The sequence below is a fragment of the Cuculus canorus genome, chromosome 26 (assembly GCF_017976375.1).
Source record: "Cuculus canorus isolate bCucCan1 chromosome 26, bCucCan1.pri, whole genome shotgun sequence".
NCBI lineage: Eukaryota > Metazoa > Chordata > Aves > Cuculiformes > Cuculidae > Cuculus > Cuculus canorus.
In genome coordinates, this window is record NC_071426.1 from 5,141,083 (window position 1) to 5,163,214 (window position 22,132).

At 65.3% G+C, this 22,132-nt stretch overlaps 3 protein-coding genes across 8 annotated transcripts in view; all 3 read right to left on the bottom strand.

Annotated features, from left to right (window-relative positions):
* Positions 1 to 1,148: 1,148 nt before the first annotated feature.
* LOC104057928 (peptidyl-prolyl cis-trans isomerase A) lies at positions 1,149 to 3,019 on the bottom strand. The gene is made up of 5 exons (XM_054088924.1): positions 2,862 to 3,019; positions 2,167 to 2,197; positions 1,953 to 2,041; positions 1,605 to 1,777; positions 1,149 to 1,466 (listed from the first exon to the last, which is right to left on the bottom strand). The coding sequence occupies exons 1-5, from the start codon at positions 2,928 to 2,930 to the stop codon at positions 1,331 to 1,333; spliced, it is 498 nt and encodes a 165-aa protein (XP_053944899.1). The 5' UTR covers positions 2,931 to 3,019; the 3' UTR covers positions 1,149 to 1,330.
* Positions 3,020 to 3,832: 813 nt separating this feature from the next.
* On the bottom strand, positions 3,833 to 13,301 carry ZMIZ2 (zinc finger MIZ-type containing 2). 3 transcript variants are annotated; one of them, XM_054049745.1, is made up of 19 exons: positions 13,240 to 13,301; positions 12,980 to 13,052; positions 12,807 to 12,912; positions 11,927 to 12,129; positions 11,659 to 11,842; positions 11,075 to 11,329; positions 10,826 to 11,005; positions 10,680 to 10,745; positions 10,434 to 10,605; positions 8,566 to 8,710; positions 7,399 to 7,609; positions 7,207 to 7,312; positions 6,405 to 6,562; positions 6,259 to 6,326; positions 6,055 to 6,123; positions 5,731 to 5,966; positions 5,470 to 5,648; positions 5,234 to 5,392; positions 3,833 to 4,396 (listed from the first exon to the last, which is right to left on the bottom strand). In XM_054049745.1, exons 2-19 carry the CDS (start codon positions 13,027 to 13,029, stop codon positions 4,289 to 4,291), a joined length of 2,655 nt encoding a protein of 884 aa, XP_053905720.1. In that variant the 5' UTR covers positions 13,030 to 13,052; positions 13,240 to 13,301; the 3' UTR covers positions 3,833 to 4,288. The 3 variants fall into 3 exon arrangements, with proteins under 3 accessions (XP_053905720.1, XP_053905721.1, XP_053905723.1); XM_054049746.1 differs by lacking the exon at positions 13,240 to 13,301 and having other exon boundaries at positions 3,841 to 4,396; positions 5,470 to 5,645; positions 12,980 to 13,128; XM_054049748.1 differs by lacking the exons at positions 11,927 to 12,129; positions 12,807 to 12,912; positions 12,980 to 13,052; positions 13,240 to 13,301 and having other exon boundaries at positions 3,849 to 4,396; positions 11,659 to 11,913.
* Positions 13,302 to 14,194: 893 nt separating this feature from the next.
* OGDH (oxoglutarate dehydrogenase) overlaps positions 14,195 to 22,132 on the bottom strand; it is a 37,808-nt gene continuing 29,870 nt past the window's right edge. For 3 of the 4 annotated variants that reach the window (XM_054088809.1, XM_054088812.1, XM_054088810.1), the window contains 14 exons: positions 21,585 to 21,713; positions 20,867 to 21,046; positions 20,352 to 20,504; positions 19,797 to 19,899; positions 19,264 to 19,392; positions 18,234 to 18,384; positions 18,013 to 18,140; positions 17,748 to 17,926; positions 17,513 to 17,584; positions 17,035 to 17,157; positions 16,423 to 16,495; positions 15,564 to 15,727; positions 14,517 to 14,671; positions 14,195 to 14,439 (listed from right to left, as the gene is read on the bottom strand). In XM_054088809.1, the coding sequence (XP_053944784.1) occupies positions 14,319 to 14,439; positions 14,517 to 14,671; positions 15,564 to 15,727; positions 16,423 to 16,495; positions 17,035 to 17,157; positions 17,513 to 17,584; positions 17,748 to 17,926; positions 18,013 to 18,140; positions 18,234 to 18,384; positions 19,264 to 19,392; positions 19,797 to 19,899; positions 20,352 to 20,504; positions 20,867 to 21,046; positions 21,585 to 21,713 (1,860 nt within the window). In that variant the 3' untranslated portion in view covers positions 14,195 to 14,318. The remainder of the gene's footprint in view (positions 14,440 to 14,516; positions 14,672 to 15,563; positions 15,728 to 16,422; positions 16,496 to 17,034; positions 17,158 to 17,512; positions 17,585 to 17,747; positions 17,927 to 18,012; positions 18,141 to 18,233; positions 18,385 to 19,263; positions 19,393 to 19,796; positions 19,900 to 20,351; positions 20,505 to 20,866; positions 21,047 to 21,584; positions 21,714 to 22,132) is intronic. The other variant, XM_054088811.1, reaches the window with a different exon arrangement.

Consider the following 22,132-nt stretch of genomic DNA (forward strand, 5'->3'; position numbering starts at 1 on the left):
TGGAGAGAGGTGGTGGACTGTGGTGGAGGAGGAACTGGTTGGATGGTCACATCCAGAGGGTAGTGGTTAATGACTCTCAATGTCCAAATTGAGGTTGGTGGCTAGTGGTGTCTCTCAGAGGTCCAGTACTGTTTACTGTCATCAACAACAGTGAGATCGAGTACTGCAGCGGGTTTGCAGATGACACCCCAGAGGGACAGGACAGCACCCACAGGGACCGGGACAAGCTGGAGAAGTGGATCTGTGAACCTTCTTGAACCTCATGAGGTTCAACAAGGCAAAGTGCAAGGTCCTGCATGTGGTTTGCGGCATCCTCTGGCGTCACTACATGCTGGGGGATGAAGAGATGGAGAGCAGCCCCGCCGAGAAGCAATGAGGGCACAGGGAGAAGCTCAACACGAGCTGGCAAAGTGCACCCACAGCCCAGAAACCAACCCTGTCCTGGGTTCCATCCAAAGCAAAGGGTGAGGGAGGGGATTCTGTCCCTGGGCAGAATCTGGTCAGACCCCACCTGGGGCCATGTCCAGCTCAGAGGTCCTCAGCACAGATGCTCAGCCCCAGCCGGGGCACAGCTCCAGCACAGGAGATTCCCAGCAGGCAGCAAGGGCAGCGCTGCGGTTTCACCCCATGGGTGAGGCACAGCACCCAGCCCTGCCTTTCCGGGCCCGCAGGGCACTGGAGACTACACCCTGTCAGGCACCTTGGAAGCACTGGGATTGTCTTAGAGCTGAGCCCCCCTGGACCTGGGACCACCAATCTCCCCAGCCCAAACTGGGACCACCCCAAAGAGGGAGCACACAGGGATGCTCACAGACCTGAACTCCCCCTTATCGGGACCACTAAGATTCTCCCCATTCCCAGCACAGCCCAATGCTCAGTGCCACCTGGTGCCCCTGACAAGGCACCCAAAGCTGGTGGCATCCCCCATTCCCTGCCAGAGAAAGGCACTGCAGCTCCAGCTGGGCCCGTGGATGAACTTTTCCTGATTGACAGCACTGAGGACCGCAGAGATTGGCTACACCAGGACCTGCACCCGTTCACTCTGAACCCCACTGAGGGCCCAGTGTAGACACAGTGCAAGAGGCCTCCTCTCCCCCCACCAGCCCCACACACCACCCACCCAAGCGAGGGGTAGAGAAGGGGGCTACTGTGGTTTAACTCGTTTTATTTAGACTCATAAAGGTAACTGCGGCCCAGCTGGACCATGCAAGTGGGGCCGAGACCCAGTAGAAACGCAGCAGTAAGTCAGGAGCAGGGTGGGATGGGGTGAGCTGCAGCAGGGTGCGGCACCCAGGCTACCGAAGGAATGGTCAGTTGTCGAGAGAAGGGTTTACGAGAGCTGCCCGCAGTCGGTGATGGTGATCTTCTTGCTTGTTTTGCCATCTTTGGAGCCACAGCGTTCCATGGCCTCCACCACGTTCATCCCCTCCTTGACACAGCCAAAGACAACGTGCTTGCCATCCAACCTGGAGAAGAAGCACTGGTCACGGCTGGTATCTGCCAGCCCCACAGAGGGACCTCAGCACCAAGCCTGGAATATCCCTTCCCTGGCAGCGTGTGGGTTGGAAACCCACAAGACCACCTGCCTGCACCCCCACACTCACCACTCGGTCTTAGCAGTGCAGATGAAGAACTGGGAGCCGTTTGTGTTGGGGCCAGCATTGGCCATGGACAGGATGCCAGGGCCTGTGTGCTTCAGGATGAAGTTCTCATCAGGGAACTTCTCCCCATAGATGGACTTGCCACCGGTACCATTGTGGCGCGTGAAGTCGCCACCCTGTAAAAACACGGCATTTCAGGTCACGGGAGGACACTCGTGAAGCAGGTGCTGCAGAGGCTGTGGGCAGAAGACACAACCACCTTCCCACCCCAAATCTGCCAGCACCCAACTCCAAACCCTGTACAGGCGCCAGATCTTCCCACCTCCCTGCTGCGGCAGGAGTGCCACGCACCTGGCACATGAACCCGGGAATGATTCTGTGGAAGCAGGATCCCTTGTAGCCGAATCCCTTCTCACCGGTGCTCAGGGCACGGAAGTTTTCTGCAAAGAGGAAAAAAAAAAAAAAATAACAAACAAAACCACAGTGAGCAGTTGGGTTCTGCGCAGAATGAGGGAACGCCACCAGGGTTTGGCGCAGCCGCAGCGTGGACGGTGCCGTTACCAACCTGCTGTCTTGGGGACCTTGTCTGCGAAGAGCTGCAAAGAGATGAGACGAGAGGCGTCAGCTCATTTGGGGGGAGGAGCCCCGGTTTCCACCCTCGGGGGGGGATGGGGGCCCCGGTTTCCAGCCCCAGGGAGGGGATGGGGGGCCCCGGTTTCCAGCCTCGGGGCGGGGATGGGGTCCCGGTTTCGGGATGGGGCCCCGGTTTCCACCCTCAGGGGGCTATGGGGCCCCAGTTTCCACCCTCGGGGGGGGAGTGGGGCCCCGGTTTTCACCCTCAGGGGGAGTGGGGCCCCGGTTTCCACCCCCGGGGGTGGATGGGGCCCGTTTCCCGCCGCTGCCGCCGGGAGGCGGGCAGGAATCCGGCGCTAAGCGCCGCGCCATCCCAGCGAGCCGGGCAATGTGGCACCCGCGGGGCAGCTCGGGCGCGGCTCCAGCCCCGTTGGCTCCTGCAGCGCGCGCCGAGGGATGCGGAGCGGGATGCGGTGGCCCCCCGGGGGGGGGGGGGAGGTGGGGGGAACGGGCACAAAATGGCGGCCGCACTCGCGCTCCCCCGGGGCCGCCCCCGCCGGGGCCGGGAGAGAGGGGGGGGGGGTACGGCCCCCCCCCCCCCCCACGCCCCGAGCGCGGGAAACGCGGCCACGTGGAGGCGGCGCCCCCCCCTCCCCCCGCCGCGAAACGGCGCTCCCGCGCCCCCACCTCGAAGGTAACGCGGCCCAAGGGCTCGCCGTTAGCGGCGATGTCGAAGAAAACGACGGGGTTGGCCATGGCGGGGAGGAGGAAGCGGCGGCAGCGACGGCTCCGAGCGGCGGGCGCGGCGCAGCAGAAGGAAACTGGGTACGCGCCGCGCCTTATATAGTGCGGCGGAGGGCCCGCCCCCCTGCGCGGCAGCGGCCAATGGGAGCGCGCAGCCGGGCGGAGCGGCGGGACCCGCGGCCAATCGCAGCCGCCGCTTTCGCCATGGGGGGGAGGGGGCGCCGCGGCGGGGCTGGGCGCGGCGCGCATGCGCGGTGCGGGCGGCGCGGGGGAGGGGGTGCGCGCAGCCCGGAGCCGGCGGGGGGGGCGGAAAATGGGGGGAGAGGGCTCTGCCAGCCCCGAGCAGCTGCGGGGCCCGGGATGGGGGTCAGCGGGGGACCCTAACTCCCCCCCATCCCCCCGAGCTGCTGCAGAGCCCGGAGCTGCGAGATGGGGACTCCCGGGGGGGGGTGGTCTTCCCGCCCAGGAGCCGCCGCAGCGCCCACGGGTGCGGGATCGGGGGGTGAGATGGGGAGGGGATGCGGGGGAGCCCTTCCGTCCCCCCGTAGAGCCCCGGGGTGGGGGTGCAGAACGGGGTGGGGTCCCGCTCACCCCCCAGGAGCCGCCGCGGAGTCCGGGGTGCGGGATTGGGGGCGCCGAATAGGGATGCGGGAACCCCCCATCCCCCCCGGCCTGGACCGCCACACAGTGCGGGATGCGGACAGGCAAGATGGGGAGGGTGTGGGATGGAGGTTCCACGGCTCAGTCCTTCCTGAGCCCCCGCAGAGCCCGGGGTGCAGAACGGGATGCGAGGTGGGCACAGGATTGGGGTGCGGGGTGTGTGGGGGGGGGCCCTTCCTGCCCAGGAGCCACCGCAGAGCCCGCGGTGCGGGATGGGGACGTGCCTGGAGCTACCGCAGACCCCAGGGCTGCGGGATGGGAGGGAGGGAAGTGGAATGGGGGGGTGCACAGGGAAGGCCTTCCCACCTGGAAGCCTCCACCGAGCCTGGGGTGCGGGAGAGGTGTGCATTGGAGGTGCCCCAGAGCCCGGGGTGCAGGTGGCCTTCCCACCCCCGGGAGCCACCCAAGGCTGCGGGATGGGGATGCGAAATACGGGGTGTGGGATACGGGAGAATAGGGCTGCAAAGCAGCCCCGGCCCAGAGCCCCATTGGCAGACGCGGAGCCCGAGGACGATGCTTTAATAGCGGGGATGTGGGAGCAGGGGCTGGTACAGCGGGGGGGCAAGCGCACATTTACAGCCGGGCCCGATAAATAGGGGGTTCTGGGGGCAGCAGCGTGCGGGGAAAGCCTGTCTGTCCGTCTGTCCCACAACATCCCCCTGGGGAGCCCTGGGCAGGGGTCCAGATGCCCCGCCGCGGGCCAGGGCAGCTCAGTTGCTCTCGAAGAGGGAGAGGAGGTCATCGTTGCTGCTGCTGGGGAGGTCGGGGGGGCCCAGGTAGGAGAGCAGCTCGTCAGGGTTCGTCAACTCGGGCAGGAGCTGAGGGGCAGCAGGTGAACAACAGCCCCCCAGGCCCCCTGCACCCCTGTGGGGTCTGATATGGGTCCCCCAGCTCCGCACTGGGATCCCCAAATCCCCACACCCGTGGGTCCTGCACTGACACCACCCCCCCAGCTCTGCACTGGGACTCCCCCCAGATCCTCCACACCTGTGGGGTCCCATACCAGCCTCCCCATCTCCGCAGCAGGACCCCCAGCTCCCCTGCAACCCCTGGGGTCCTGCACTGGAACACCCCCAGCCTCCTGCACCCTGACACCAGCCCCCCCCCAGCACTGCACTGGGACCCCCAGCTCCACCCCACCCTGACCCCTGGAATCCTGCGCCAACACCAGGACCCCCAAACTCTCTGCACCCACTGAGTCCCACACCGACACCAGCCCCTCCGCTCTGCACCAGGAACCCCAGCCCCCACACACGTGGGGTCCTGCACCAGCCCCCATAGCTCCAGACTAGGACCCCCACCCACCCCCTACCCTGCACCCACAGGGTCCAACATGAACATCAGCCCCCCAGCTCCACACGTGGACCCCCAAACACCCCCCCCCCATGCACCCACAGGGTCCAACATGAACACCAACCCCCCAGCTCCACACGCGGACCCCCAAACACCCCCCCCATGCACCCACAGGGTCCAACATGAACACCAGCCCCCCAGCTCCACACCCGGACCCCCAAACACCCCCCCCATGCACCCACAGGGTCCAACATGAACACCAACCCCCCAGCTCCACACGCGGACCCCCAAACACCCCCCCCATGCACCCATGGCATCCCACACTGGCCCTGGGACCCCAACCATCGCCCCCCCGTACTCACATCCAGGGTTGGCTCAGACCCCTCGCCTGATACGGCGGGGAAGGCGAGATCAGTGGGGTGTGCAGAGCCGGGGGGTCCCAGTGGGTGCCGTGCCGGTGTGCTCCGGTGCGGCAGCGGCTGTGCCGAGTGTGACAGCTCCATCCGCCCCAGAAGGGGCAGCTGGGGGGACAGCGTGCTGTGAGCACCCTCCCCGCCACCTCCCCCCAGCACAGTCCCCTGCCCGCAGCCCAGCTGACCTGTGCAGGGAGAGGGGGTGCAGGGGGCTTCTCGGGAGGCAGGAGCCCCCCAGGGATGTCAGGCTGGTAGGAGATGGGGGGGGCTCCTGGTGCAAAGTCGCTCAGTGTCGGCGTGCCAGGGACACCGGGAGCTGGGAATGGCTCTGGGAAACCCCCAGATCCTGGAAAGCTGGAACCTGCTGGAAGAAAGGAGGCGATTGGTGGGGGTAGGGCAGGGTCTCAAGAACCCCATGGTCCCGGGATCCGGTGGGACCTCCATACCAGGGGTACCGTAGTCGGGGGCAGCAGCTGTGGGCAGCGGGGCGAAGGGCACAGAGCTGGGCCCCAGGGCTGCGATCATCTCCATGATGTTGGGCAGCACCATGTGTGCAGGGCTGAGCGTCCGGCACCGCTTCAGCACTGGCCCCTCCGGCTCCTCCTTGACATGGATGTCAGGTTTGACTGGGACGGGTTTCCAGCTGCAGGACGGGTCGATGGTGATCTCCTCGTGCTCCGAGCTGGGGGTGGCAGGAGGGCAAAGAGGAATTTAGGCTGCATGTCCACCCCAGGAACAGACAGATGGACAGATGGAGCAGGGACGCTTACTTCTGGATGTAGATCAGGATGCCCAGCATGTACTGGTCCACCTCCAGCCCCTCCAGCAGGGCGGTCTTACTGCAGGCAGGGAAAGGCAGGATCAGGGCAGGGACCACCCCTCCAGGCAGGGAAACACCTGCAAAAAGGGACACCCCCCACCCCAGTGCCCCCAGGCAGAGAACCCAGGGTTCAGCCCTCCTGGACCCCACTCACTTGCAGACAGGACACCGCCACGTCCCCCTCTCACAGTTGAGCTGCAGGTAGGACTCCAGGTCGAAGCACTGCAAGGGAGAGCAGCGGCTGAGCCAGCAGCATTCGGAGTGGGGGAAAACCCCACAGCCCCCCGCCCCCACTCCTACCTGTATGTGCCGGCAGTCGTGGCCCCTGGCTGGGAGCTGAATCCTCCGGAAAGTGATGGGGCACTTGAGGGACACCTTGATGGCCGTCTGCTCCACGCCATCCTCACCATTGGGCCCCGGCGTCCCAGGGATAGTCCCGCTGCTGAAGTTGCGCTTGACTGGGGCAGTGGGTAGGGGGCAACAAGGGTCAGGACTGGGATGCGGGTGACACCATGGTGGCATCTGGGCTTGATGCCTCGTCACCTCTGCTACACGGCATCCCTCAGACCTCTGGGGGGGTGGTTCTCCCCCGCTGCAGCCCCCAGACCGGGGTGTTCTGAGTCCCCCCCACTGCAGTCCCCAGATCAGGGTGTCCTGAGTCCCCCCATCTGCAGCCCCCAGACCGGGGTGTTCTGAGTCCCCCCCGCTGCAGCCCCCAGACCAGGGTGTCCCGAGTCCCCCCACTGCATCCCCCAGACCGAGGTGTCCTGAGTCCCCCCCGCTGCAGCCCCCAGACCGGGGTGTCCTGAGTCCCCCCATCTGCAGCCCCCAGACCGAGGTGTCCTGAGTCCCCCCATCTGCAGCCCCCAGACCGGGGTGTCCTGAGTCCCCCCATCTGCAGCCCCCAGACCAGGGTGTCCCGAGTCCCCCCACTGCATCCCCCAGACCGAGGTGTCCTGAGTCCCCCCACTGCAGCCCCCAGACGAGGGTGTTCTGAGTCCCCCCCACTGCAGCCCCCAGACCGAGGTGTCCTGAGTCCCCCCCGCTGCAGCCCCCAGACCGGGGTGTCCTGAGTCCCCCCGGGGATGCTGTCCCAGCTCACTTTTGGTGATGCAGTGCTCGGCGGGCAGCAGGCGCTTCTTGATGAGCCCCTGCAGCACGGAGCGCACTGAGGGCCTGTGCACCAGCTGCAGGACGAAGAGGTGGGACTGCGGAGAGAAGAGGGGGCTGAGCTGTGGCCCCAGCTGCTGTGTCCCCCCACCACCGTGCCAGGACCCCTCCCTGGGCAACTCACGCAGCAGCAGGCGGTGACGGTGATCTGGATGGTGTTCCTGCCGGGCTGGCAGACGTGCTTCAGGTAAAGCGGCTTGTGCGAGGTCTTGTTGTCGCCACGCTCAATGGTGAGCGGTGTGGCGTTCACGCTGACCTGGACGGAGGCCGGCCAGTTGGTGTTCATCTGCCGGTCCTCATGGTGGTAGCACTTGAACTGCAGCTCTAGATCAGGCCTGGCAAGGCGGGCAGAGGTATGGGCCACCATGAGGCATCGCGCAAGGGCAGGCTGTGTCACCAACCCCCACGCACACAGCACCACGACAGCCACACCAGTACCACTACAGCCACAGCACCGCAACAGCCATGCCGGTACCACCACACTTGTGTCCGCCCTGCTGCAACCATGGGACTGAGGTGTCTATGGGCCCCTGCTGCAGCCCCCAAACCGTGGCATTCTGTGTCCCCCACTGTGGTACCCGTGACAGCCACGCCAGTGCCACCACAAGCATGGCACCATGACAGCCACGCCAGTGCCACCATGCACAAAGCAACACGACAGCCACGCTGGTGCCACCACGCACACAGCGCTGTGACAGCCACACCGGTGCCATCACGCACACGGCACGGTGACAGCCACACCGGTGCCACCACACACACGGCACGGTGACAGCCACACCGGTGCCACCACACACACGGCACGGTGACAGCCACACCGGTGCCTCCACGCATACAGCACGGTGACAGCCACACCAGTGCCACCACACACACGGCATGGCAACAGCCACACCGGTGCCACCACACACACGGCACGGTGACAGCCACACCGGTGCCACCACACACACGGCACCGTGACAGCCACACCGGTGCCTCCACGCATACAGCACGGTGACAGCCACACCAGTGCCACCACACACACGGCATGGCAACAGCCACACCGGTGCCACCACACACACGGCACGGTGACAGCCACACCGGTGCCACCACACACACGGCACGGTGACAGCCACACCGGTGCCACCACACACACGGCACCGTGACAGCCACACCGGTGCCTCCACACACACGGCATGGTGACAGCCACGCTGGGCACCGCTGCTCCACACAGGAACACACGGTGCTGAACCACGCCGTGAACACACACCCCAGGACAGCACCGCGGGGCGCCCCACGGCCGCGCCATCACCCCCACCTCATCATGAGGGTCTTGTAGACGGAGTCGCGCAGCTGGAAGACGTGGTTGCTGACGGCCAGGTTGTGCTGCAGGCGGAAGGGCTCCAGCACCACGCCGTCCCGCACCGGGAAGGTCAGCCGCAGCTCCTCCCCGCCGGCCGGCCCTGCGCGACCCGTCAGCACCGCCCGCCCCGCCCCGCCCCCCGCGAGAGCCACGCCCCCTCGCCCCAGAGGCCACGCCCCGTCGCCCAGAGGCCACGCCCCCGTCAGGGATGGCCCCGGCCCACTTCATGAGCGCGCGCTCGCTGGCCACGCCCCGAAAATAAAACCCCGCCCCTTACTCACAGCCCCGCCCCTTTCCGCTAGAGCCCCGCCTGGACTTTAAGACGGTGGAGGGAAGAGGGAAAGGAGGGGGAAGGAAGGAGGGGGGGGAAGGAAGGAGGGGGGGGAAGGAAGGAGGGGGGGGAAGGAAGGAGGGGGGGGAAGGAAGGAGGGGGGGGAAGGAAGGAGGGGGGGGAAGGAAGGAGGGGGGGGGAAGGAAGGAGGGGGGGGAAGGGAGGAGGGGGGGGAAGGAAGGAGGGGGGGGAAGGAAGGAGGGGGGGGAAGGAAGGAGGGGGGGGAAGGAAGGAGGGGGGGGAAGGAAGGAGGGGGGGGAAGGAAGGAGGGGGGGGAAGGAAGGAGGGGGGGGAAGGAAGGAGGGGGGGGGAAGGAAGGAGGGGGGGGGAAGGAAGGAGGGGGGAAGGAAGGGGGGGGGAAGGAAGGAGGGGGGGAAGGAAGGAGGGGGGGGAAGGAAGGAAGGGGGGGGGAAGGAAGGAGGGGGGGGGAAGGAAGGAGGGGGGGGAAGGAAGGAGGGGGGGAAGGAAGGAGGGGGGGAAGGAAGGAGGGGGGAAGGAAGGAGGGGGGGAAGGAAGGAGGGGGGGAAGGAAGGAGGGGGGGAAGGAAGGAGGGGGGGAAGGAAGGAGGGGGGGAAGGAAGGAGGGGGGGAAGGACGGAGGGGGGGAAGGAGGGAGGGGGGGGAAGGAAGGAGGGGGGGAAGGAAGGAGGGGGGAAGGAAGGAGGGGGGGAAGGAAGGAGGGGGGGAAGGAAGGAGGGGGGGAAGGAAGGAGGGGGGGAAGGAAGGGGGGGGAAGGAAGGGGGGGGAAGGAAGGGGGGGGGAAGGAAGGGGGGGGGAAGGAAGGGGGGGGAAGGAAGGGGGGGGAAGGAAGGGGGGGGAAGGAAGGGGGGGGAAGGAAGGGGGGAAGGAAGGGGGGGGAAGGAAGGGGGGGGAAGGAAGGGGGGGGAAGGAAGGGGGGGGAAGGAAGGGGGGGAAGGAAGGGGGGGGAAGGAAGGGGGGGGAAGGAAGGGGGGGAAGGAAGGGGGGGAAGGAAGGGGGGGGAAGGAAGGGGGGGGAAGGAAGGGGGGGGAAGGAAGGGGGGGGAAGGAAGGGGGGGGAAGGAAGGGGGGGGAAGGAAGGGGGGGGAAGGAAGGGGGGGGAAGGAAGGGGGGGGAAGGAAGGGGGGGAAGGAAGGGGGGGGAAGGAAGGGGGGGGAAGGAAGGGGGGGGAAGGAAGGAGGGGGAAACGGGGGGGAAGGAAGGAGGGGGAAACGGGTGGGGGAAGGAGGGGGAAACGGGGGGGGAAGGAAGGAGGGGGAAATGGGTGGGGAAAGGAGGGCAGGAGCAGGAAAACATGGGGGGGAAAGGAAAGGGGGGGGAAAGGAAGGGGGGGAAAGGAAGGGGGGGGGAACGGAAAGGGGGGGAAACGGAAAGGGGGGGGGAAAGGAAAGGGGGGGGGGACAGGAACGGGGGGGGGACAGGACAGGGGGGGGGACGGCAAGGGGGGGGCACGGACAGGGGGGGGGCACGGAAAGGGAGGAGGTCTCTGCCATGCGCCCCACTGGGGGCTCCTACCCGAGGGGGACGAGTGCAGAGCGGCGACACTGTGCTTCACATCCTGCAGGAAGGGCGCCTTCCCGTCCTGGCCCGGGGAGGCGTACGGGGCGATGGCGCTGCCCGGCGTCATGGGGGGCGTGGGGTTCCCGGGCAGCGGGGAGCTGGGGTACCCCGGCAGCGAGCGGCCCGGCTGTGGAGGCACCGTGCACCCTCAGCACACGGCCAGGCCGGCATCGCCCACCCTGCACCCAGCGCTGGACTCACCCTGGTGACGCCCGCTTGGCCGTAGGCGCCGAAGCCCGTGCTCTGCCCACTGAACTGGTCAGCTGGCTGCGGGAGGAGGGGGAGCACTGGGGTGGCACTGGGGGACAGCAGAGCCCCCCCCGTGCCCGCTGTGCCACCCCTGGTACCTTGTAATAGGGTGTGGTGCTGCCGGAAGCGGAGAGGAGCTGCCCCATGCCCTGCTGCAGCCGGTGCCCAGGGTAAGAGGGGGACGGGGATGGAGTGGAGGGCTGGGGGGTGCTGGGAGCATACTGGGCGCCAGCCGCAGCATATGGCCCACCTGGCAGGTACTGCTGAGCCAGGTATCCCTGCGGGGCACAGGGTCAGTGCCGCGGACGATAGCAGCGCTCCGCGACCCAGCCGGCACAGATGCTCACCTCGCTGGAGAATGCCCGCTTGAGGCCGTGGCGCGGCAGCTGCTGGGTTGGGGGGGGAGCGGCGTAGGCGTGCAGGGGTGCCCGCTGCCCTCCGTACAGGGGGCTGGCACTGGGCGCCCGCGTGGGGCTCATGGTCACGGGCGAGATGCCAGACGGCCCCAGGACGCCCGCCATGCCAGCTGGGCTCAGGGCGGAGGGGCCGCGGGGCACGGCGTGGGGCAGGAACTGGCTGGCGAAGGGCTGCCCCGTGCCCATCTGTAGCAGAGAGAGAGAGGGGGTCACGGGGGGAGAAACTGGGGGATCTCGACAGTGCAAGAAGAGGTGGTCACAGGGCAGTCATGGCAGGGAGATCACAGAGGGGAGTGACGGGGAGAGAGAGACAGGGGGATCACAGCGGGGAGAGAGAGAGACAGGGGTTCACAGCGGGGAGAGAGAGAGACAGGGGGATCACAGTAGGGAGAGAGAGACGGGGATCACAGCAGGGAGAGAGAGAGACAGGGGGATCACAGCGGGGAGAGACAGGGGGATCACGGTGGGCAGGGGTGGCTGCCAGCCCCCCAGCTCTGCCACGGCCAGGCTCTTACCGCCCCATACTGGCTTAGCTCCTGGCTCTGCTTCTCCTGCAGCGCTGCCACAGTCGCGGTCGCCGTGGCCGTGGCTGTGGCAGCGGCGGCAGCCACGGCGGCAGCAGCGGCAGCCTGGGTGAAGTCGGCAGGGCCACGGCCAGCGTGTGACGGGAGCCCCATGGCGCCGGGGCCGCTGCTGTAGCTGAGGGACAGAGAAGTGGGGCAGGGGTGTGCGGTGACCCCGTGGCACGGTGCAGCCTGGATGAGGGGCGAGGGGCAGCCTCACCTGGCAGCAAAGCCCGGCGCCCCACCATAGGTGCTGCGGCCGTAGGCGCCCGGCTGTGTATACGCCTTCCCAGGTGCCCCCTCAGCGAAGGGCTGCGGCGGCAGGAACGCAGGCGAGCTCACGCCCGAGCCAGCGCCTGCCATGCTGGGCAGCAGCGGTGCGCTGGAGCTGCTCCCCCCGGGGCCCATGGGGCTGCCGAACACCTGGGGTGACACGGAGGGGGTGAGCAGGGGGTGCTGGGGCAATGGCGGCAGTGCTGGGGGCACCGGGGCAATGGGGGCAGTGCAGGGGACAATGGGGGCAGTGCTGGGGGCAATGGGGCAGTAGGGGCAGTGCTGGGGGCAATGGGGGCAGTGCGGGGGGGGCAATGGGGCAATGGGGGCAGTGCGGGGGGGCAATGGGGGCAGTGCTGGGGGCAATGGGGCAGTAGGGGCAGTGCTGGGGGCAATGGGGCAATGGGGGCAGTGCTGGGGGCAATGGGGCAGTGGGGGCAGTGCTGAGGGCACCGGGGCAATGGGGGCAGTGCTGGGGGCAATGGGGCAGTGGGGGCAGTGCTGGGGGTAATGGGGCAATGGGGGCAGTGCTGGGGACAATGGGGCAATGGGAGCAGTGCTGGGAGCAATGGAGGCAGTGCTGGGGGCAATGGGGGCAGTGCTGGGGGCAATGGGGGCAGTGCTGGGGGCACTGGGGCAGGTGGGGGTACCCGGGGAGGTTGGCAGCATTGGGTGATGTGGGGATTGCCCTGGGGGGCACTGGCCAAGGTGGAGGCACTGGTGAGAAGGGGGCAGCGCTGGGCAAGGCAGGGCCGCGGGCTGAGGAGAGGGCAGCGCTGGGGGGCAGTGGGCAATGGGGGGGCACTGGGCCCGGGGGGGGCCCGTACCTGGCTCTGGGAGGAGCTGCCGACGCCCCACACCGTGGTCACGACGGAGAGCGCCCCGGGGGTGGCGCCCGGCTGCCAGGGCGCGGCCTCGTACCCGAACGCATCCCTGGAACGAGACAGCGTGACGGGCGCGGGCGGGGGCGGCGGGGCCGGGGCGGGGGGCGGGCGCTCACCCGGGCGGCGGCGGCGGCGGCGCGGGCTTCAGCGGGTGCGCGGAGGCCATGGGCGGCGGGGGCTGCTCCGGGGCTGCGGGCGCGGCGGCGACGCTGAGCGGGCGGCGGGGACGAGCCGGGGTCGCTCCGGTTCCCCCGGTGTCACCGCCATCCCCTGCTCCCCCCTCCCCTCCGGTGCCGCCCCCCCTCTCCCCCGCGCCCATCCCGGTGTCACCGCCCCCTCCTCCCCGGTGCCTCCCCCATGCCCCCCCCCCCCCTACCGGTGCCCGCTCTCCGCGGCCCAAGATGGCCCTGGCTGCGCGGGGCGCGCGCGGCCCCGGCTGCGGGGGGGGGGGGGGGGGGGGCGGTGCACGGGGGGCGGGGCCAAGCGCCGCCTCGCACAATGGGGCCGCGCGCACCGCCCCCCCCGTCCTTCGCCGCCAGGCGCGGCCAGCCGAGCGCCGAGTGGCAGAGCGGGGCTGGGGGGGCAAGGAGAGCGCGGGGTCACGTGGGCGGCAGCAAGGAGAGGCGGGGCGAGGGCGGGGCCGCCCCAGGACGGCGCCAAACCCGTACAGCCCCCCCCCGGCATAGCCCCCCCGGCATAGCGACACCCCCGGCACAGGCTCCCCCCAGCATAGCCCCCCCTTCCCCCGTCGAACTCCCCCCCGGCATAGAGACCCCCGCCCCGACACAGCGCCCCCCCCAGCACAGCCCCTCCCGGCATAGCCACTGCCCCGGCACAGGCTCCCCCCAGCATAGCCCCCCCCCCCCCCCCCGCCTCGTCAAATTCTCCCCCGGCACAGCCCCCCCGGCATACCACACCCCCCCCCCCCCCCCCGGCACAGGCTCCCCCCAGCACAGCCCCCCCCGGCATAGGCCCCCCGGCACAACCCCCCCGGCACAGCCCCCCACCCCCCTGGCACAGCCCCCCCGGCATAGCCACTTCTCCGACATAGCCCCCCCGGTATAGCCCCCCCGCACCTCAAAGTACCGTCATCGTGCACCCCCCCATCACCGTGTCCCCCCCCCCACGCGATCCCCTCCAGCATCGCACCCCACGCCCCCCATCACCGTCGTCCCCCCCCCCATCCTCTCTCCCCGGCAGTGGCTCACGTGGAGCCCCCGGCGCGGGGGGGGCCGGTTCCATCCCCCCATCCAGCCGAACACCCCCGGTGCCGGGGCTCTCGTGTCCCTCCCGGTGCAGCCCCCGCCCCCGTTTCACTGTGTGGCGGCAGCAGGACAAGGACTCGGGCACAGCGTGGGGGGCACAAGGTCTGTAGTTATGGGGGGCAGCGAGCGGGGACGGGCAGACAGACAGACAGACAGATGGGTGGACGGACGGGGCGGCACGCGCTGGCGCTCAGGCCAAGTCCTTGAAGGCGTCCAGGTTGAAGGCCGTGTCCAGCAGCCGCTGCAGCTCCGTCAGGTGGGTCTTCTTGTTGCCTGTGGCAGGTGCAGCCGCCGGCTCCCGCCCCGCGTACCTGCGGGGGAGACGCTGCGGGTGAGGAAGGTCCTGTGCCCCCCCAAACCCACCCCCCAGGACGCCCCGCGTCCCTACCAGACGGGCTTGGCACGGTTGATGGTGGTGCGCAGGCGGGGTTTGACGTAGTCGTAGTAGCCCTGGTTCTTGTGCTCCTCCTGGCACCACACAAGCTCGGCCGCTGGGTACTTCTGGGCTTCCCGCTGGAGGAGGTCGAAGGGGAACGGGGAGAGCTGGAGGGGAAACGGAGCAGAGTCACAGGGACCACAGCACATACAGGCATGGAATCATGGAATACATTGGGTTGGAAGGGACCTCAAAGTCCAATCAGTTCCAACCCATCTGCAGGGACACCTCCCACTGGATCAGGGGCTCCAAGACCGATGGGGCAACCTGGTCTTGAACGCCTCCAGGGATGGGGCAGCCACCGCTGCTCTGGGCAGCCTGGGCCAGGGCCTCTCCACTCTCACAAGAGAACATTAAGATCTCATCTCAATCTCCCCTCTTTCAGATCAAAACCATTCCCTCTCATCCTGTCCCTGCACTATCTGATCAAGAGACCCTCCCCAGCTTTCCTGCAGCCCCTTTCCATACTGGAAGCTGCTCTGAGGTCTCCCCAGAGCCTTCTCTTCTCCGGGCTGAACAATCCCAACTCTCAGTCTATCCTTGTACAGGAGGCGCTCCACCCGTTGGGTCATCTCCGTGGCCTCCTCTGGACTAACTCCAACAGCTCCATGTCCTTCCTGTGCTCAGGACTCCAGAACTGGATGCAGGGCCCCAGGTAGGGTCTCATCAGAGCGAAGCAGAGGGGCAGAATCCCCTCCCTCACCTGCTGGCCCCACGGCTTTGGATGCAGCCCAGGACACAGGTCATTTCTGGGCTGTGAGTGCACTTTGTCAGCTTCTCATCCCCCAGCACCCCAAGTCCTTCTCCTCAGGGCTGCTCACCATCCATTCTCGTCCCAGCCTGGATTTGTGCTTAGGATGGCCCTGACCCAGGAGCAGGACCTTGCCCTTGGCCTTGTTGATCTTCATGAGGTTCTCACAGCCCCACCTCTCCAGCCTGTCCAGTCCCTTCGGATCCCTCCCTTCCGTCCAGCACCCCCAGCTCTCAGACACTGCTCACCTGTTCCACCCTGGTGATGGCCACATCCGCCTCCATCTGCCGAGCCTTGCGCTCGCGGGTCAGGTCATAGTAGACTTTCCCGGTGCAGAACAGCACCCGCTTCACCCGGTCGGGGTTCTGGGCTGCGGGGCCGTCATCAGGGATGACGCGGAGGAAGTGGGTGCCTGCCAAGAGAGAGGATGGCACTGTTACCGCAAAGCCCAGGGCACTGGACTGGCAGCCACCATCACCTGCATCCCATGCCTGACCCCGCCCTGGACCCCATCCTTGGCAGGAAAGCTGGGGAGGAAGGGTCGGACCAGCTGGTACTGCTCCCAGTACAAACCACTGGCTCCCAATACAAACCATCATGGCTCTATGGCATTCAAGTCTGCCTAACTCCAGCTGTGCTGCTTCAATGGCAAGTGGCTGCCAATGGAGGAAGCGCCATGGCAAAGCCTGGAAAGCCAGGGGGGCACTAATGAGAGGCAGCTCTAATTAGTTAGGTTATATGGCCAAACTTGGGGCACGCATGCTGCCTCAGCAGTGGGAGGCGTGTGAGGAGGGAAGAAAGCAGTGTGTGTGCCACGCCAGCACAGAGCGCCCTGCACGGGCTGCCTGTGATCATGAAATGGTTTGGGTTGGAAGGGACCTTAAAGCCCATCCAGATCCAAACCCCTGCCATGGGCAGGGACAACCCCCTACTGGGTCCGGGTGCACACAGCGATGCCCCAGTGCCCGTGGTGTTGGCTGCTCCCATCAGCTGTCCGGCACAGGGAGGCACTGCCAAGCTGTGGACTTTGCCCACGCAGCCGGCTCCTGCCCTTCACCCTTCCTCCCGCAGCAGCACGGGGTGGAACCGACGCTGCACGGCCCGTACCTGGAAGCATGTCATCAAAGCTGGAGCGGGCTTCGGGGTGGCGCAGCAAAGACTTTGGAGTGAAGATTATCAGCTGGAGGCGGGGAGAAGAGGCAGAGCGAGGGGGTCAGCCTCACTAAACCCCTGCCCTGGCTGTCCCATCCTGCCCTCCCCCTGCCTGAGGGCAGGAGCAGCCTCCAGAGTTTTGCTCCTCGCTCCACTGCCGTGCTCTGCCAGATTGGGCACCGGTTTCTGCCAGCACCAACTTTCCCAGCCTGGGCTTCCCCCGGGGCAGAGGCTGAGGTGGTGCTGGGGACCTGCCCACTCTGTGGCCAGAGCTGAAGGCAAGCGGCTGGCCCTGGGAATTTCCTGATGCCCGGCGCTGCCATCTGCAACATGGGAACGCAGGAAGCGGCTGCAGCCACCCCAGCCTGCATGAGCCAGGTGGCAGCGCGCCACGTGCCGAGCCAACCCGTGGCACCAAGAAGTCCTTGGCCTGGGAAGAGGCCAACCACCCGTGTTTGCTGCTGTGGTGCAAGAGCCAGCCCACCCCGTATCCCATCCCCATGCTCTGCCAGGACATGGCACAGCCCCGTCCTGCACCGAGACGGCTCCAGAGCCGCCGGCACTGACCGGTTTGCGGAAGGGCAGGAGGATCTGGCGCCGGAGGACGTGGAAGAAGTTGGCTGGAGTGGAGCAGTTGACAACGATCCAGTTGCACTCGTAGAGCTGGCGCACGTCAAAGTCATCCAGTTTCTGCCTCGGTGAGCACAGTGGAGGAGGTTTCAAGAAACATAATGTGCCTCGTGGCCTCGTGGCTCCAGCAGCAGGGAAAGAGTGGCACCCAACCCTTCCTCCTCCCTCCAGAGGGCATGGAGACCCACAGGGACCCGACAAGTCTGCAGCCAGCGGCTCCGTCCCTCCTCCAACCTCGCACTGTGCAGCAGCCCCTTCTCCCAGTCCCCACGGGTGTCCCACACCTCCCACTACCAGCTCCACACCAGCACCCCAAGCGCAGAGCTGCGTGGAGCCCATCCCTCCCCATTTGAAGGCAGCAGTCAGATCCAGGACACAGGAAGGCCAGGCTGAGCTCAGCACGACTGCCACTCACAGGGAAGACGTCAGGATCGTCGTTGCACATCTGCAGGAATCGCTCCGGGCGGGCAGAGGAGTGCTCGGGACCCTGCAGGGACCGAGCAGGCAGAACATGGGCGGGGCTGGCACACAGAGGTGATGCAGGGCACGGCCACGCTGTGGGCAGTGCTGCCTGCTGCCTGCAGCTCTGCCGCTGGCCCAGGACAGGCATCGGACACCCCTGGGCGCTGGTGAGCCAGGAGATTCCTTACCATTCCCTCCATGCCGTGGGGAAGCAGCAGGACAATGCCATTCTGTCTGACCCACTTGGCCTGCCCAGGACAGATGAACTGGTCAATGATGCACTGAGCGGTGTTGTGGAAGTCCCCGAACTGGGCTTCCCAAAGCACCAGGGCATTGGGGCTGGCCATGGCGAAGCCCAGCTCAAATCCTGAGGGATGAGAGAAATGAGACAGCGTTACCCTCCCAGAGCAGCCTGCCTGGCCCCAGGCAGAGGGCGCAGACCCCCTCACTCACCCAGGACGCCGTACTCCGACAGTGAGCTGTTGCAGACGGTGTAAGGAGCCTGGTTCGGCCAGAGGTGGTTCATGGGGATACAGGTCCTCTTGTCCACGTTCTGATCATGCAGAACATGGTGGCGATGGCTGGAAGAGTGGAAAGTGTTACTCCATCATCACCCTTTGGATCCCTTCTGGAAAGGCAAATCGCCTTCATGGCCACCAAAAGCACAGCTTCACCTGAATGTCCCCCTCTCAACATCCTGGCCACTCAGGCGGATGTGGATGCCCTCTTTGAGCAGGGAGCCAAACGCCATGTACTCTGCCAGAGCCCAGTCCACCGTCCGGTTCTTCACCATCTCCCCACGGGTTTTCAGAATCCGGCTCAAACCTGCCAGGATGGAGGGAGGGAGCTCCAGTGACACCATGTTTGTCCCACAGCCTGTCCACAGGCTGACAGACTGCAGATGCCCAGAGGCAGAGGAATGGATCCACTTCTGCCAGAGGGACAAGCCAGGAGTAAGGAATCGGGACTGCAGGGAAGGAGCAGCTCTGAAGAAGTGCTGTGCTTCAGCTCACTTCCCCTCAGTTCACTTCCCTCAATCACAGCTCCCTCATGAACTGATTCTCAGACTCACTGGATGGTTTGGGTTAGAAGTGACCTTCATGGGTCACCCAGTGCACGGGCAGGGACACCTCCCACTGGCTCAGGGGCTCCAAGCCCCATCCAACCTGGCCTTGAACACCTCCAGGGTTGGGGCACTCACAGCTTCTCTGGGCAACCTGGGCCAGGGCCTTCCTAACCTCCTGTCCAATCTAACCCTGACCTCTTCCAGTGTAACTCTTGCCTTGTGTCCTGTAACAGACCCTGGTAAAAACTCTCTGTGCCTTTCTTACCAGACCCCTTATTGTGCCGAGAAGCTGCAGCAGGGTCCGCCTGGAGCCTGCTCTTCTCCAGGCTGAACACCCCCAGCTCTCTCAGGCCTTTCACACAGCAGAGCTGCTCCAGCCCTCAGATCATCTCCGTGGCCGCCTCTGGCCCCGCTACAACAGCTCCACGTCCTTCCTGTGCTGAGGACCCCAGAGCTGGACACAGGACGCCAGGCAGGGTCTCAGGAGAAGGGAGCAGAGGGGCAGAATCCCCTCCCTCGCCCTGCTGGCCACACAGATCAAAACACTCTCTAACACATCCCTTCCTTCCAGGCCATGTTCTAGCCTTATCCTCCCCGGATCAAACACCCAGTCTGGTGTAGCTTCTGCAGATTCCTACCTCCGTGGATAGTGAAATCCTCCACCGGCACCGAGCTGGCCACTTGCCCGATGTGTGTCAAGTCCTCTTCGTTCAGGCCGGTGGAAGGGCAGGTCATGCTGCGGGGCTGACCATCCAGGGTGAAGAAACCTGCAGGAGGAGGGGCAGTCATAGAATGTCCTGAGTTGGAAGGGACCCACAAGGAACATGGAGTCTAGCACAGGACAACCCCAGCATTCACACTGTGGGGCTGAGCGTGTTGGCCAAATGCTTCTGGAATACTGTCAGGCTTGGGGCATGACTGCTTCCCTGGGAGCTGTTCCAGTGCTCCACAATCCTCTGTGTGAAGAGCCTTTTCCTAACGTCCAACCTAACCCTCCCTGGCACAGCTCCGAGTGAAGAGCTCAGGTTATGGACACTCTCAAGCAAGGGCAGGGATGCCAGGAGTGGGGAGCACCACCCCACAAGGGTGATTTTACTAGACATGAGCTGTCACAGCTCTCAAGAAGCCAGGCTCTTTGCTGAGGTTCTCCAAAACATTGCAAGCAATTTACCTGGCCAGGGTGAGTCCAGCCAGTGCTTGATGTGCAAGATCTTTTCATCCTTGGACCTCGCATGGGCCTCCTCGCAGATCTTGTCATACTTGGCAATTTCCTCCTGAAAGGCAGAATCAGGAGGCGGAAAAACATTAATGAGGTGTCTCCAAATAAGGGTGTCAGGCTGTCTGCTACTAAATCATATCCCTAAACATTTCATCCGCCCATCTTTTAAACCCCTCCAGGAATGGCGACTCCCGTGGGTCCCAGCTGTGCCGCAGTGGCCCAGCTCTGCATGGCCTGTGCCGCACTGATCACGGGGCAATCCTTGAACTCAGTGTTCCTGCACTGTTTGGAGCTGGCACAACCCAAGGACGAGCCTTGGCTCCTAACCCCACTGCTGCCAGGGCTGCAGCGCTTGCCCAGCCCTCACACAGCTCTGCCACCTTCAGGTGACACGCACAAGGAGAAACGTGTCCCGTCACATCGTTCACACCTAGGTCTGAACCAAACAAGTGGATTTCCCTGGATATGGAGCCTGTAGTTTTCTTCCCAGACCCCACGGGACAGTACCTCGTACTCCGGCTGATTTACCACCCCCTGGGAAATCAGCAGCTCTGCATATTTCTGCAGCACCGGCTTCTGTTTCCGGATCTGTTTGTACATCAGAGGTTGCGTGAACATGGGTTCGTCCATCTCGTTGTGACCGTTGCGCCTGTAACAAACCTGCCAGGAAAGGAAAACGCCTTTGAAAGCAGCTGCTTGCAACTCACGGCTCTCAAAGCAGTTGGAGGCACCTGGGGCTCTGTGCTAGGTAAGGTCCAGAACAGCCCAGAAGGGGCCTGAGTGCGTCCTCCCAAGACCCAGAGGCGAGAGCAGGCTCCGTACAGAGACAGTGCTGCCCCTCCAAGTGCTATTACAGCCTCGTTGCCTCACTTTATAGCACCTCCTCCCTCCTGTCACACCAAAAGAGTCAGACAAACCCTGAAGAGAACCTTGGCTTTCAGAAAATACACCCCAAGAGGCAGTGGTGAGCATCCACAGCAGAGCCACAGCTTTAGGATAAAGGCTTAGGCCATGTTTCTTACCAAATCCACCACCACGTCCTTATGGAAGGTGCTTCGCCACTCTGCTGCTACATTGCACACGTAAACAACGGCCTCTGGGTCATCCGCGTTGACGTGGAAAATGGGTGCATTCACCACACGAGCAACATCGGTCGGGTATGGGGAGGAGCGGGCCATCCGGGGGTCTGTGGTGAAGCCGATCTGTAGCGAGTGAGAGGAAACAGGAAAGGTGGAAAGGATTTGGAACAGGGCTCTCCAAGGCAGCTGTGTTTCACTGGCTCAGGAAAGCACCAGATGAGCACACACTCCGCTTTTGAGGGCAGCTCATCTTCCCCATGACTATGCTGCTCAGTCGGAGCCCAACCTGCCCCTCTCGTAGCCCTGGGCATCACAGCCCATCCTGGGCCCTGCACCTGGGCCAGCATCCCGGCACACCTGCAGAGATGGGCTGGTCCCAGTGAAACAGCTCTGGCTGACATAAAGTCAAAACAGAGCTGCCCTGCGTGATCTCGCACACCCAGCATTAGGTTGTGCCACCTCTGCACCACGTTGGACTCAAAAGCTGTCACTGTTGAGCAGCTGGGCACAAAGTACCCCCAGCTGATCCCAGGATTACGGCTCCTGCTGGGAACATTGGCTGAGAAACAGTTCCTGCACGCTCCCAGCTCCCACGCAGAGCTGCACGGGCAGAGGGTGCTCTGCGAGGGACCCCAAGGGCACAGGGGCACCTGCGCCTCACCTGGTTGTTCACGACGACATGGACGGTTCCGTGAGTGGTGTAGGAGGGCAGGTCGCTCAGGTGGAACGTCTCATACACGATGCCCTGCCCAGCGAAAGCGGCATCTCCGTGCAGGAGGATGGACATCACCTGGGAGACAGGAAGCCACCGGGGTCAGCAGGGGATGGCACGCTGGGGCAGCCACCAAGAAAGGGCTCAGGTGTCATCCCCACGAGCCTTCGGTGTCCCAAAAAGGACACAGAGCAGCTCATCAATGCATCTAATGCTGGCTCAGGGGATTGGAGTGGAGACGCTTCCAGAAGGCCATGGCCACCAGCTCCCCCTCAAGCAAGAGCAGCGCACTCGGGCACCTCAATCAGGGAGCGGGATAAGGCTGGGGGTAAGTCCCATGCCCAAACACACACATCTCAAAGCGAAGCCTTTTTCTAACTAGGGAAAGATGAACAAAAACACCCCTTTCCCTCAAACTTTCACCTTGGGAAACAGGGCAGAAGCCCGCCCAAGAGCTCACGCCACCTGCAATGCTGCTATTCTGCCGTCAGTTGGGG